The sequence below is a fragment of the Prinia subflava genome, chromosome 3 (assembly GCF_021018805.1).
Source record: "Prinia subflava isolate CZ2003 ecotype Zambia chromosome 3, Cam_Psub_1.2, whole genome shotgun sequence".
Classification (NCBI taxonomy): Eukaryota; Metazoa; Chordata; class Aves; order Passeriformes; family Cisticolidae; genus Prinia; species Prinia subflava.
This window is the reverse complement of record NC_086249.1, coordinates 18386728-18402835: the sequence shown is the minus strand read 5'-3', so window position 1 is coordinate 18402835 and position 16108 is coordinate 18386728. Positions and strand designations below refer to the sequence as shown.

Sequence of the window (16108 nt, the reverse complement as noted above, 5' to 3'; positions counted from 1 at the left end):
CCTGCATATCTGAAGAAGCTGTAATCCTTCTCACTTGTGATTGCCTTCCAGAAACAAAACTCAGATCTTCACAGCTTCAAAATTTCTGACTGGTACCAAAACAATGAAAGGCTTAGAAATCAGAGATGGAAGAGATCAGCTAAGCCCCATCTTCTCCAGCTGACCCCTCCTGGTAGTGCTGCCCTGCTACGATGAAATGTTGAAACCTGAGCTGCTTTTGTCTGGAGGTGCGTTATGGTGTGAAAACAGTAAACATCTATATGCCAACAGGTGAAGGATAAATTAGCAATTTAATACAGAGTGGAAGTGCAGCTGAATGAGGATGGATATAAATCCCAACTTTCCCCAGATGAAGGAATTATTTGTTCAATGAAGAAATAAAAGAAGCAGTGGAAATCTAGCATATGATAATAACAGGGAGCATTAAATACTTGTTATTTGGTCAGACAGAACTAGGTTCAGAGTAATAATTTAATGAGGTCTCAGTGGGTTACATTAGCTAAGATAGCTAAGCCTAAAACTGCACTCTACTGTCCAAATTGGGAAGATCTTGCTCCCTGTCTCTTCCCCCTGTTCCTCCCCTCCCGGCTGTCCTATTGTTCTCCTCTCCTGTCAGGTCCCCTCTGACACATCACAACCTTCTCTGAGTTCCTTTGCCTCATTAAAACCTGCCAGAAAACCTATCTGCTCTTTTCCTAGATTACTCCTCTGCCAGGGAAGTGAGTTGAATTGAGGGGAACAACAAACACAGAGATGGCACCAGGGAGGGTTAGAAGAACAATCAAGGATGGAAGATGGTGAAAAGCAGGGTGTCTTCTCTTTTGTTAGATCAGCCCAAGAAAGGGATCATCTCAATTCAGTTTTAGAAACAGTCCAAGCCACTAAATGGCAGAGCATTAAAAAGTATAGTGAACTCATTTTCAAAAAGTTTTGCTACAGGGTGGCAAAGATGACCAGAGGAAAGGAAAACAGTCACAGCGTTTAGTCTGGGTCTCTCTTGGTTCCGTCTCTACACCCACAGGACAGAATGAGATTTCCACAGAGAGATTCATCCCACCTGTCTACACCCTCTTTCCTGAGTGACTAAGCCATCCTGAAACTGAATGTCTAAGCCCTTTTCTCTCCATTGACTACAAACTGTACTAGTTTCAAGTATCTGTCGAATTCTTACAAAGTGAGAAGTAAAAAGGAATGGGAAAGTAGTTAATGTGAAAGTCTACTTCAAAAATAGATTTGAACTTTAAGATAACACTGAGCCATGTGTAGAAGGAACCAGAAGGAGCAGGAGGAAAGCAAGGCATGAAATCCTATGGCAAGTAAGATGAAAGTCTGGGACGTGGTAGAACAGAAATGCTGCAAATTGCAGGACTCCAGCCTTCTGTGAATTGCAAAGAGGGGCTCAAGCTCCAGCAGCCGACCACAGTGGCTGGCAAATAACCAGATGTTATTTGGAAAGGACAGATAGCGGTGTAAATCCAGCCAACAAAGCCGTAAGTATCAAAAAAACAGCAAAGATGCTGTGGGTCTAAGAAATAAAAATTTTGGTGAGATGCTACACAACTTATTTGCATCTGTCATTCTGATGTGATCACTTTTTCTACCTGCTTCTTCCTGGTAGCAGCCATAATAGAAAAACCTTGCATGAACAGAGACTGAAAAGACTGGGTGTGTAGTTTTTGAAGGGAAATAAACGAGCAAGAAAAGACTTGAAAGACAAGTTAGAGCAGACATGATAAAAGATCATAAAATAATGAATAACTTAGCTAGAGAGAAGTTCCGAGTTTCTTAATACAAGGACAAGGAGACTGACAGCACAAAGAAAATACAGAACTGTGGAAAGGAATGATTTTTCATAGCCAGTTGAATCATGGAGCTTTTTAATCTAGACAGTCAATGAAGAAGAATTTAAGGAGCCATTAATATGGGTATTAAAGCTGTCTGGATGGTTTTGAAGTAGGGACAGGAGTCAAGATGTTTCAGGATTAAGCTAATTTCTAGTGATTTGAAATTAAACTAATTTCTAATGATTTGAGAGACCAACAAGAGAATCAGAAAAGACAAAGTGAAGGACAGGAAATTATCTCCTGTTATCTGTCTGTGAGTTTCTTATATTTTTCTCTGGAAAGGGCAGAAAGATATCGGTTTTGGGTTTTTTGTGACAGACCCAATGGTTAAATACCCCTCACTTTTAGGCAATGCTACACAAAGAAAGATGGAGTCACATTCTACATTCAAGTAGAAAGTGTAGTAATTTTCTATATTCCAGAGAATATTCAAATCACCGAAAAATCCAGCTCTCTGAAGTCAAGAGGGACAAGTTACAGCAGTTTTAATAAGTAAACTGCCCCCTTGGAGCCCAATAAAACAGCTGTAATTGTAAGAATAAAATATAGAGGAATATTATAAGGAAGAAGTTTACTTAGAAATGGCAGCCTTCTGCACCAAAACACCATTTGCACAGTGGCTGAGATGCTGTTCTGAACTAGCCTGACTTGTGTAATTTCTGTCTGCAACAAATGTCACCCTCCTGCTTTTCAGTTCCTTGAGACACTTTATTTTTTCAGGGTCTTCAGTCAGATCCTACCAATCCTGTACTCTCCTAATCATTTAATCATCTCAGTTTTCTCAACTATCTGTTTTTAGTCAAGAGGTGACCAAAGCAGGCCATGAGTTTTCCAGCAAGATTACATCCTCCATGATGGGCTATCTCTGTGTTTGCAGCCTGGATGCTATTTTAAGTAGAGGCAAAAAAATCCCACCCCCCAAAAAAGGGGGACTTTTGCTTGCTGAGGACTCATATTCTGTCATTTATCAGTCAGATACACCCCAGCTCTCCTAGGAATATGTTGGGCTAACCGACGATGGCAAGACGCTTTCCTTTCTCCTTCCTTCAGTGGAAGTCATGTGTTGTGGCAGAAGTTTCAAGCATCGTAAAAACGTAGTGATTTTGAGAAAGATGGAAAATAATGCATCAACAGAGCAACTTTTGTACAAAGAGAGCAGGAAAGGCTCTTAGCTCACCTGCATCCTTGTTCCAGACAGCAAGGACTCGGAACACGAAGGCGCTAAAGGTAGCTGCAAAGAAGCCTCTCCAGTAATTGCGCACAGCAAAGTAAGTGGAGGTGACCTCGATGCTGAAAAGAACCCCTAGAAAGAGTTGGAAGGGGAGCAAAGTTAAAATTACAAGTGTAATGTTAGAAGCACGAGAGAGGATTCTAAACAGCATTCTAGGGCAGTGGTCTCCACCCTTCTTTGATCATGCACCCCTACTAATGAAAGCTTTTTGAGCATGTACCCTCTCCCCATGTGTGCATTTATTTAAAAATAATAGGCATGTACTACTGTAGTAAAATACTGTGTACCATATCAAACATGCACAAAAATAGAAATTAAACAAAGATGAGATAAAGATGAAATAAATGTAATTTTAAAAATAATTTGTTTTATTTATTAATGGAACAAAAAAACAGTATTCACTAAAATAGTAATACTATTTAATTTTTAAAATCTGGTTTTAATCCTTTGTAACACAGGGATTCAAAGATCTGGTTCTATGTTCAATTATTTTGATGTTTGGTCTAAAAAGAATATCTCACAAAGACACATAGATCCAAGTGCAAGAAATGTATCATTGACTGTGCGGACTAAGTCATGATACTATTTTTTCAATTCCACCCACCACCTATGCAAAGATTTTTGTTAAAATTTGGATAGTAAATTTTCATCCTCTCTGATGTCAATCAGCTGTTCTTGCAAAATAATCAGAAGATGCTGAATTTTTATATTTTTAACAAGTGGGTTCAAAACCCACTGAAAAATCTAGAAATTTCTGTTTTCAAGTTTTTTGAGTATATATATAAAGAGAGTTTTTGTCGCTAAGACACTTACATTGTATTTGGCAACAGATTCACAAAACCTCCACAAGTTTCTTTTGAAAAGCAGTTTCTCACCCACTGTTAGAACATCACTTTCACCTTGAAGTACAGCAAATATGTTTACTTTTTCAAAAATAACTGCTAGGTAGCAAACTACTGACAGACACTTGTCATCACAGAAAAGATCAGCAAATTCAGAACACTTGTCTTCTTCTAAAAGAAAAGGTGCAACTGGACTTTAAATTCTGTTCTTCTTTCAAGTTGCTATCAGATAACCAGCAAATGCCGGTAGGATTTTCATGGTTGTTTCCCATCACATTATGAAGTTTTGTAAAGATTCTGCTGTTTCAGGGTCTTGTTGTTATGAAATGAACTACACCAACAATATCCTGTAGCACTTTGTGCATGTCTGGCTCCCATTTCTTTGCTGCAATAGCTCATCTGTGAACACTACAGTGCATGGATTCCAGGTGTAGTGGTGGCTAGGTAACCTTACCCCCAGTTCTTCTCTTATTCTGCTCCACCAGTTGTTACACTTGCAGAGGTCTTCCATAAAACATTCTCTATTAAAGAAGTAATTTACTGCTGAGAATACAGCTTCTTCAGTGGTAGATACTCCTTTCTCACAGAAAGAAGTTCTGCATTTCCCTAGCAAAACAGAATCTGGAAAATACCATCATCTGAGGCAATTTAGAAACATCTATACTCTAATCCAGCTGCACAGGAAGCCTTTCCTACTGTGCAATTTGTACAGACTGTTGTTTCTTCAACCCTTAAGCGATGTCCCCTATGCATCTTCCAGCAGTGTTTACTGATGAAAAAACACATTGTAGCTAAATGATAACACATTTAGCAATAGACACAAAGTCTATTGCTTTCTGTGTATTATCACAGCCGTTTTTATGTTTTATGGCAGGAAGAACAAGCATTTCCCCTGTGGTATGTGGCATTTTCTCTTTTGCTGTGAAGCAAGAAACCTCAAAGTAGGCTTCTACACGTTTCTCATTAGGTTCAGTAAAATTTGTGAAGTATTGGATTGAATGTCACACAGCTTGAGATATCACTGAAAACATTGTAGAGGTTTGTCTTCATGCTCTGGATACCTAGATTTTAAATGTCTTGCTAATTCTGATGGCCTCATACTCTCGTTAGTTAACTTCTCAAAGCACGATACACATGTAGAGTAAGGTTCATCATTAACAACAGCAGACGTAAATTCATATTTAAAATAACCTTTGATAATTTTCATCTTTTTTTGTCTGACTTCCTCTCAGGTCTGATTAGCTGGCCATTGTTTATACCTCATAATGGGACTGAATAAGAGCCTGCACTAGAATTGTCAGCTCTGCCACTTTGTTGTCATTTCTCTGTGCTCACATTATTAGTATTATCTTCAGTCCATAGCCTCTTTGCAGGAACCTTTTAAAGCCATTTTTCCAATTTGTGAGGATTAGTTTAGTTAACACTAGATAATATAATCCATAAATCCACTTAATCCAGTGTGGGCACACATTGATTGCAATTCATTGCAATATGCTGAAAGAGTAAATAATTGAGGGTACCGTGGTCATCTCTCCACGTTGGGAGCAGCTCTACACCTCATGCACTGTATGTGACAAGTGGCCATGTGACATATTAGGGCACCACTGCCAAAACAAATTCTTAATATTAGTGAAGTTTAATCTATTTACTTTTCTATTAAAAAAACTAGAAATTCTGGTATTTCCTTCCCACACCCAACAGATCACCTTGTGCACCCCTGGGGTACGCACACCCCAACTTGGAGACCACTGCTCTAGAGAGCCTTCTCCTCCTGCCCCCAGAAAGCTGACAACATGTGAAAAAAAGACTGTCAGAGGTGCTGGGGAGGTTGAAAATGCTAAAGGTAAGTGTCTCTGTCCAAAGTAAAAGTCACATCAAAAATGTGGTGCAGGAAAGGAGGAGAGGAGAAGAGGACTAGGTGGGAGAGGATTTAGGTACCTGAGGAAAAGGAAAGAGAACAGCCACTTGCCTCCAAGTGGTGTCCCAAAGCAGCAGCCAACACCCACAGCACACCCCACAGTCAGGACATCCGTGTAATAATAGGGCTGCTACTGGTGAAAGAGACAAAGAGAGACAGACAAACAGAAGAAAGAGGGAAACAAAACAGAGAGTGAGTAACAAAACTGGCAGGTATGACTGCATGATGTCACCCAGCTCTGTCACCAGTCTCAGATTTACAGCTATATTTATCTTACTTCTCCCTTCTGGATGGCTTCAAAATACAGAAAAGGCAACACCTGGCACAGGACAGGCATATACCTGGAATCACACACTCAAGAAATGTGAAGCAGGCAGCATCTCATTTTCCTCTGAAACATACACATTTCTGTCACTGTGGAAGAAATATCTCAAGGAAAATCCTCCAGAGGATTAAAGGAGCACAAGTAGGTTTCGCTCCATCTCTTTTACTTTGGCAGGGAATCTCAGCATGCACATGTGCCACAGAATGCCTCAAAAAAGCTGCTCTGTGACTCAGTGTGCACAAGGCACACACGTGTCCAGAGCAGAGTGTGGACTGATGCTGAAGGTTCTTCCATGCTGGGTAGGTGAGTGGGTGACAGATCACCCAGTAAAGCATTGTGCTGTCCTGGTGAAAATGGTCATAATCATCAAAAAAGTAATTGGAAGGTGTAAAAAGGAGAGTCTTTCTGAGACACTGGGTACCATTTGCTTGTCAAGGGCTAAACTGGCTTTTCAAATTCATCCTCCTTTATACACAGGGTGGTATTTACCTGCAACAACACCAAGAAGTTACACACCAGGGCAATATGAAGTGAAACAGGCAAGCTATATCCTGGACCTAGGTCAGCTGAAGATTATATGACTCCCAGGTAATGGAAATTACATTTGGCAATTTGGTGTAAATCCAAAAGAGGAACCAGGGCTACAGAAACTATGATAACTTTCTGTTTGCTCCCATCCTACAATGTTATGACAGACTCACAGCAAGTTTCAGTCCTGTTTCTGAATGCTTCTCTCTCTCTGTTCAGAGCTGGGCTAACTGCAAGGTTAGATCAAGGGGAATAGGATCAGGCTGCTCAGGATCAGGCTGCTAGGGCAGCCCTGAACACCTTTAAGAGCGGCGATTCCCCAGCACCTCTTGACACTTGTGCCACCCTGAACCACCTTTGGGACAAGGTGAGAAATTATTTTCATGCATAGATAGAGTTTCCCTTGTTGCAAGTAGTGCCTGTTGTCTCTTTGTCCTTTCACTGTCCTCTGAGAAGCCTTTGGCTATTTTGTCTGACATCCCCTTTTTCTACCAAAAATTTCTGGTTTCTACCAAAACATTTCTGTTTTCTTCTCTAGCATCTCCCAGTCATCTATGTATGATGCATCCTGGAGCGTCTGAGACTATGTTAATTCTAGGTACAGAGAAAGACACAAGAAGCATAGACTTCTACAGAGGCTTTTTTTGGGTTGGGGTTTTTTTGCTTTATTTTTTTACCATTAAGACAGATACCATTCTCCTGTATACTTCCAATGGTTCCACCTGACTGTGGTCTGATGCTTGGTTCTGAAACTGCTTTCTCTCAAGGCTTTTGGCAGACTGACAAATTTTGCCTTGAAGCCTCAGGCTTCAGCTCAGGCTGTCTACAGCTTGCTAGACTGCCCACATATGCACAGTTCTCAGCCTCTCTCTTGCTTAGCCTGATTATCTTTCTGGCATCTTTTCTCAAGTTATCAACTGAAGAACCTCTAATCTGTAGCTGACAAACTATGTTCCTTCTTTGATTTTTTTTTTGTTTTGTTTTGTTTAAATAGCCAATCAAAGTAAAGATCAGTATTACTGTTGATGTAAGGCCATGTTGCATTTGTCAGCTAACTCATCCATTTGAAGATTAACAGTGCATGGAAGAACTAAAGCCAAGTTAGAAAAAACTCTGTCATTTAAAAACTCCTTACACTTCTGGGCACAATATCTGTGCAAGCTGGTTCAGGGCAGCACATGGGGAGAGGGGGAAGTGAAGTGAAAGATAAATTATTTATGAATATATTTCCACTGCTTTAGGAAGAAGTTATCATGTGCCCCTGTTTAAAGAAATTGAGTGAATCAGACGACTTGTACAAATGCATGGGAGAGACATAAATTTCCAAGTTTCTCCTCCAAGTGGGATCATAGAAAATTGTGAACGGACTGCTGGAGTTGTCTCCCTGCTCAGAGAACTGTTAGTTCTGTTAATACCAAGGCTAGATAGGTTCTTGTCCAGCTGAGTCTTGCACATTTCCAAAGGTGAAAATTCCCTGGACACTCTGAAAACCTATGCTAATGCTGGACCACCCTTGGGAGAGAAGAACATAATTTCCTTTAACAGAGTCAAAATTTTCATCCTTTCAAGTTGTACCTGTTGCCTCTCACAAGGTTTTTTTTTTTTTTACTTCTGTTCTCTTCTTGATCCTTATTGACTTTCTGGGCAGCCCTTGGTACTCTCCAGGTGGAACAATGTTCATGACTGGCAGGGACTGAACGAGCTGTCCCAGTCCCATCATTAGAAATCAGCACTTAAATAGGTGTCACTTTTCCAGTAACCTTCCCTTCAGTTCGCTGCCACTTACACATGAAAAAAAAAGAACCCGTGTTGCTCAAGTGGAGAGGAATCTGTGGAACGCCTTTCACGGGAGCAGGAAGTCTCACACAAGAGGAACTGTACATTAAATGTCACATGTAGGAAGACACTTGCCTCCAAGAGGAGCCTTGAAGCAACATCCAACTCCAACTGCGCAAGCCGGCACCGGGAGGTCGAGCTGCCTATGCACATTCTGGAACAGGGAGTGCAGCCAGAGACGGGCATGCTGGGGTTAGAGGGAGCAAAGCCACGGGGTTAGGACTCAGAACAATGAAAATAAGCAACAGCCAGCAGCACAGTCAGCCATGGCTATTACAAATAGCAGGCTCCACACACTTTAGTGCAGCCTTTAGTACTGGCAGCTGGTCTCCAGCAGTGACATCAGGTCCTTGGGCACAGACGGGATCTACTCAAGTAAAACAGCAGCTCCAGCTGTATGACACAGTCACTTTCTGCTAAGAGCCTGCACATAAAAGAGTTCCTACATTTATCTGTATGTGCAGTTAATAGATTTTTTTATACAACCAGTCAATACGGTGATCAGCCTGCAGAGGCTGTTCTGCAACAGCAAAAGCATAGAGACGGTGTCAGTGTCTATAATTAGCAATGCTGTACAAATTTGGCTTAACGACAAATCAGTCTTTGTCTGCAGCTACTTTTTTATACAGTCAATGATCACAGTGCAAAGGCATCAATCACGAGATTGAAAACTTGTCAAACATACACCTAACCAGTCTCTGTAATTTCTGGGTGACATTGGTGGTCTTGCAGTTGTTTGGACTGTCTGTCTGGCCTTGCACTACTTCTGTTCAGCTTGTATTTTACTGCTCTACAGCAGTGCAGTAAACATCAGTCTGTGTGTTTCCTCTGTGTTCCATGGCCTATCCACACTATCCTGGGTGTCTCAGGAGTTCAACCTGTGGAAGAACTGTGTGCAGAGATGTGTGCCTTACCTCATACACCCCACAGAAGATCGACATGAACTTGCTGAGCACCACAGCACAGATACTGGCAATATGCACAAAAGGACCCTGCAAGAGAAGAGGAGGAGAAAATCAGAGAGGGTTGCCCTCTTGTTACCGACAACCATTTAGCTACTGCAGGCCTCATAACTTCTCTTTGGCCACCTCAGCCAGTAATAGAACCATTAAGGTTGGAAAAGACCTCTGAGATCATTGAATCAAACCTTTAATGCAGCATCACTGTGTTCACCACTAAACCATGTCCCTAAGTGCCACAACCACACACCTTTTGAACTCTTCTAGGGATATTGATTCCACCACTTGCCTGTTTCAATGCCTGACCACCACCTCATTGAAAAAATTTTTCCTAATATCTAATTTAAACCTTGCCTGGTGCAACTTGAAGCCATTTCCTCTTGTCTTGTCATGGGTTACCTGGGAGAATTGACTGATTCCCACCTGGCTACAATCTCCTCTCAGGGAGTTATAAAGAGTGAGAAGGTCTCTCCTCAGCCTCCTTTTCTCCAGATGAAGCAGGCCCATTTCCCTCAGCTGCTCCTCATAAGATTTGTGCTCTAGACCCTCCAATCTTCCTTGGTTCTCCTGTCTTCATTTAATTTTTTCCCTCTCAAAGACTACCTGACTTGAGTTCTTTGATGTTTCTTGTATCATGCCTTTCAAAGTGGTAGGAAAATGGCCAGTGAAAGACAAGTGTTGCTGGGAAGAGCAGAGCTTTGAGAAGAGGAATGGTGGTGAAAGTAAGAAAACATTTATAGATTCTTCTTTCACAGACAACTCCCACCTTCCAGATCCTGGTCACTACTGCACACGGAACCAGCAATATTTACCTCTTTCCCCACAGGCATGCCACTTCCAAGCCCAGCTGTGAGGGCCACAACTTTGGCCACAAAAGCTTTGAGAGTGAGATACTCCTTGAGGACCACTCCCCTCATGATGGTCTTGAGCTCTGGGATCCCAGACCCTGAAAACAACAGCAGAGCCGGCGATGAGCAAAACCCGCAGGCAAACGGGACAAGCAAGACCAGACAGAGACAGAGGTTGCCATGCCTTCTGCCCTCACCAACAGCCTGTGGAGAGACGAAGTGGCAGAAGCTGGCCGCGAAGAGGATGAGGCCGAGCGGGAAGGCGACCCAGGCGGCGTACTGCAGGGGCACGTTGGGGTGCAGCGCTCCGTACGTCCACTTGTAGGCTGTGGGCACAGACAGAGCACTTGTCAGCAACCACAGCTGCCCCAGACAGGCGGGCAGACAGCAGAGAATCACACACTTGCGAAATGTGCCCATGCTAAATCTAAGTTCCCCAATAAAGCAGACCCTCTGCAGGAATGGGTAGAAGACACTATTAACACCTGTGCAGGAGTGTGGCACAAAAAGAGGTGTATTACGTGCAGCTGTGGGGACAAATCACTTTTCAGCATCTTCATTTGGCAGTCTGAGGGTCTTGTGTGGGTTCTGAAGGACAAAAATGTGGCCCCCCCAATCATTCCTTCATAAAAAGCTAGTTTAAAAGATTGTGATTGTGATTTCCCTTCTAGAGCAGCAGAAAGGTACAGCAGTGGTACCATTGCTCAGCCAGGTACAACAACATGAGCTGCTGAGAATCCAAATTGAGCTGCAGCTCCTCTGCAACTGCATCTTCCCTGCCTGAGCTGGCTCCCCACACAGCCTCAGCAGAGGCCGAGACTTGGCAGGGGAAGAGGAAAAAGAACACCAAAGGGCTCAGCTGCAGGGAGTGTAAAGGACAGAAACCCTCAGAGTAGATCATACCAGTCAGCTGGTACATGGGGAAGCTTTGGAGGGAGGAACACTGGGCTGAAGGAATGTTGGAAGCTTTGAAGAATTGCAGCAGCCCAGAGGAAAATGTGTGTGCCAGTCAGGATTGGGACACTGAGGGTGAGGACAGTGCAGTTAACAGGATGTGGCAGTGGCATGTGTGTGTGCACTGAGATGGGGGCTGAAAGATCTTGTAATTTTTGTAGCTGGCAAAGGGAGACAGACCACAGGAAAAATGCAGAGAAGGGATATAAGACAGGGAATGGGAGAGCTTTGTGAAAAGGGCAAAAGGAGAGGACATTATATGCCCAGATGGCAGAAAAATTCAGGGCACTGTATAAGTAAAAATTGGAAAGAACAAAAACTAGGTCAAAAGCAGAAACAGTGTCAGGAGGGCATCTAAGATCCCTTTCCCCCACTTCACCCATATTCTTAACATTCCTGGGGAGAAAGGGAAGCAGTATAATAGGAAAGGCTACCGTAACACTTTCCTGTGCTCCTGCATATTCAATGGAGCAGAAAGAAAAGGGGTTCAAAATAATTGTCTTTGACTCATCATACACATATCCCTTGTTTCTGCCAACTTACTTCCAAATCTTCCCCTGCCATCCCTTTATAGCACCTCTCCCTAGCTAACCTTTACTATGTTGCCAGAACTCCAAACTTCCCAAGCAGCGAGGGTTGAGCACGGGACAATGATGTTAAAGGAGGAGCAACTCTGGTCACTGGGCTTTGCAAAACATTTGTATCATTTACTGTCTGCTTTTGCAACACCTGAATGGGACCCACCCTGTACGGTCTTTGCACTGGCATAATCCACTCCCCAGCTCACCAACGCCATGACCAGACCCAACAGAACCAAGAAAATCCAGTCCTCTCCAAGCTTCTTGGTAACATATTTCTGGATGCGTTTAGCACAGTCTGTGGAGGGAAGAGTGAACCAGAAAAAACTGAGTGAACAGAGATGAAGCTGTGTCTGTCCGTCCTGCGCTGAGAACTGACTAAAACAAGGATTTATTTGGAGGCATCATGGGATTCATGTTGAAGGACTGGTACACATCCTTTTCTCACACAGTTCTGTAACATCTTATGTAGTTTAAAAAACATTTTAAAAAGGGGGTGTGGGGGTGTGCAGGACAAAGAGAGTGGAATTTAACATCTTGTACACTAGCAGCAAAAGTCTGATACAAGGAAACCCTTTTCTTCCCATTACAGAGATCTGTTGTGGAAAAAAAATCATTTACTTGGGATTGGTTTTTTATTCCAAACATATCTTTTCTCTTTCTAGGATGAAAGTTAATACAGAAAAGGTTTTTCAACCCAATGAGATTTGATTCCTTTTCCTTCCCTCTCTGCTTCTCCCCAGTCACAATTGCTTAAATCTCATCTGTCTTGCTGGCCTACCCAATATCTGGTAGTGAAACATGAATTGTCCCTACCTTGGCATTTGGAATAGTGCTCTTCTTTGATCTGTACTTGACTGTCACGTTTCAGGGGTCTTCCATTGTTCCTTTGGGCCTGTTTCTTCAGCAGTTTTGCTGCTTCCTTGTCTGAAATGTTATCTGTTATCTGGTCTGTGTATCGGCCATAAAGCTAGAGGAGCAGAAAAGAAAAGGGATCACAAGGAAAAGGTAAGGCAAATGCTCCTTCACAAATAACATTAAGGATGACAAGGCAGATCTACCAACAGACTCAAATGTAGTAAGCAGGGAGACTGAAACACAGAAACTCTCAGACAGGTGCAGCTCATTTATTTTTTCTTCTTTTCTTTCTAGTTTCCTCTTTCCAATCTCTCCAAAACCTTTTCACCTCCTTGTCAGGAGTACAAGACATAATCACAGAATATTCATTATTTTCTAATGTCCTGGGAAAAAAAATGGCTGAGAGATTGAGCATTAAGAGACGGCTTTCTGGAAATACAAAAGAAGGTCAAAGTAGTTCACATGAGGCTGCCATCCTCAGGGCTGTCTCATAGATTTCAGCAGCACTCTAAAACATCTCTGAAGATTTTGAGAGGCATTACACTCTCAAACAGTCTGCAGGAATGTCCTGCATCTGTTCCTCCTGCTGCCAAGGAATGCTTAACAGGGCACACAGCTACCAATGGTGCTCATGGAGGAAAAGAAGCAGCATCATCTCAAAAATATCACAGGCTGCTTCACACCTCCAACCATTATTTACCCAAATCAGCATTTTAAGTCCTCGTGTATCTCCAATTCCTCTGAAATTCCTAATTGCTTAATCTAGTATTTTTCTTCAGACACTGAACTTGAAATGCAGTTGGTTACATTCAATTCACAATCAGCTGCATGTGCTTACCAAGGACAGTTCTTACATGCGTCTACAATAAACTGGGCAGTTGTGCTGTCTTGTCAACGCCTTAAGGGAGTTTGAAGAACCCTGACTGTGCCCTGTGTTTGTTTACCAGATTTCCTGAAGAGCAGCTATCCCACCTCACTCTTTCACAGTGAGTAAATGGGGAAGGCGTGCATTTGAGAAGCAGAGAATAAGCATCTTCTCCTTGCATGTCCTTCAAGGTTTGGTTTTCCTTCGGACCAGGTTACTACCTGATGCATTTCCCACCTGTGACAAGGTGACCCTTTGCTCCCTCCCCAGCACAACATCTCCTTCTCTGAGGTTTTCTGGATGGCAGGAGAAGAATGAGCCATGTTTTGATCAGCAAAATCAGAAGCTTAAGCTGGAGAATGACAGGACTTATGACAGAGATAAAGCACTACCACACACTTAGGAGACATTTCTATTTGACAGTTCCTGGCTCCCCCTTTCAAGGTAGCAGATATGTTCCTGTTCCCTTGAGATAAAATAGATACAGAGACTCTCAGAAAGATTTGCACTGAAAGGCAGCTCTGGAGGTTTCTTGTCCAAGCCTCTGCCCACAGCCTGCAAGTTCCAAAGCCAGGTAAACCAGATTAGGCTGCTCAAGACCTTATCCAGGTAACTCCTAAACATCTCCAGGAGTAGAAATTACCCAGCTTCTCTGAGCACCTGTTTCTGTGCTCTACCAATTATATGACTGAAGGTCCTATGCATTTTATTTATTTGCACATATTCCTCAACAGACACTTGAACCCTTTGCCATAGCTTCCTTTGGAAATTCTAGTGGATTTTTTTTTCTTCACAGAACCCATATCTATGCATTTTTAAATCATTCTGTTCTAAAGATGGGTCACCTGCTGCCTCTTAAACAGATTGATCCTATCTGAACACCTGAAAGTATTCCTCCATTCATCACCATATTGGAAGCTACACAAATTTAATGCAACTAAATTACCAAAACATTCTAAGTAAATTAAGCAGACACTTTGCAGTGAATAATGGTCATGCTCTGACCCCCTTAAAACAGAGAGGACAGTGAAACATCAGGCTGAAGAATTTCATCTACAATGCAGTCCTACCTAGCAAACTGCTAATTTTTTCTTCTACTGTGTCTTTCAGGCAGAAATGCCAAATACTAGCAGATTTTAGACAAATGCATCTTCACCTCACCTCACCAGTGTTTCATTGCTGTTAAATGGTCATGAGGGATGGGTTATGTCAAATACAGCTTAAACCCATGTCAAGTATGAGATTCAAATTAGAATCTTCCATCTGCCAGATAGAACAGCGTGACAGTATAATAGTATGAATGTTGAAACTCCTCATATGGTATCCTAGTTCAGTGCTTCTGCCTGGCTGTAAAATGGTGCACTTGGGATGTGGGAAAAAAAGGGAATTAGTCCACAGACATAAAAAAGAAGTTGCTGTTCTGGCAAACCAGGTAGTTTCAACACATTTAAAGAATGCTTCACACATGTGCTTTGCTTCTTCAGGATTCTGGAAGTATCTAAAATGGTAGGAGATTGTGGGACAGAGAAAGAGTCCAGAAATCAGAGGATGACCTTACAGCAAAATTGGGTTAGGCAAGAAATATCCCCTCCACTAGAAGATGTAAAACTAAAAATATAACACAGTACGACTCTGGCTGTTCCTTCTTCTGTTGCTCTCTCTCTAACACAAGGAACACAGGGTTTCTGAGCACCAGAAAAATGAAGGCAATTTTATAAGTTCTCAATTACCACCTAAGGATTGAACCAGAAAAGGTACTATCATGCCTACTTGGCTAAATGGTGAGAGAGACCACCAAAATGCAAAAACAGCAGAAGGTATAAATACATCTCAGGACAGATGGGAGGAACAGACATCCCCTCCCGACCACCCCCCCCCCCCCCCCCAATAAACAAACAAACCAAACAAACCAAACAAACCCAAACAAAAAACCCCAAACCCCAACCAAACCATTCAGGGAGAAAGCATAACCAAGTAAAGTTTGTTTTCAGAGATGAAGCATTTATCTATGCAAATGATCTTTTGTCTTTACAAAAATTGGGGAAATTTCATTGTTTGAGTAACAGAGGAAAAGTTGCACAGAATCTCAGGGGGAAAATACATCACAATCTCAAGACTTTTCTGGAAGCTATTTATTTTCTGAGGGGTTAGCACCTGTATGAAACTGCCCTCCTCCCACAGTCCAAAGCCCAAGCTATTTCCCGTGCCATTTAGACCGAAAATACATTCCCCATGCCATTCAGACTAAACAGTACATTACCCACAGAATACTCCAATCCTGAAATCCCTTTCCCCAGCTCTGCCAGTGCATCCTGTTTATGATCTACTGCTCCCAGCCATTGGGGCAGCCTTTGCCTGTACTTCCTTTCTCTCTCACTCCTGCCTTGTAGCCATCTTGCTATTCCTAAAATTATCTTCCTTAGGTGATTTTTTTCCCTGATGCATCACCAAAGAGAAGCCATATCTGACCTCAAAGGTGAAACCTCCCCAAATGCACCACATACACAAATTTTAATGTCAGT

At 42.3% G+C, this 16108-nt stretch overlaps 1 protein-coding gene across 1 annotated transcript in view; it reads right to left on the bottom strand.

Annotated features, from left to right (window-relative positions):
* CLCN1 (chloride voltage-gated channel 1) overlaps positions 1-10937 on the bottom strand; it is a 32603-nt gene extending 21666 nt beyond the window's left edge. Inside the window, exons 1-5 of the mRNA XM_063394124.1 lie at positions 10529-10937; positions 10296-10429; positions 9439-9516; positions 8600-8678; positions 3022-3147 (exon numbers count right to left, since the gene is read on the bottom strand). Of these exons, the coding sequence (XP_063250194.1) occupies positions 3022-3147; positions 8600-8678; positions 9439-9516; positions 10296-10429; positions 10529-10751 (640 nt within the window). The 5' untranslated portion in view covers positions 10752-10937. The remainder of the gene's footprint in view (positions 1-3021; positions 3148-8599; positions 8679-9438; positions 9517-10295; positions 10430-10528) is intronic.
* Positions 10938-16108: the final 5171 nt, after the last annotated feature.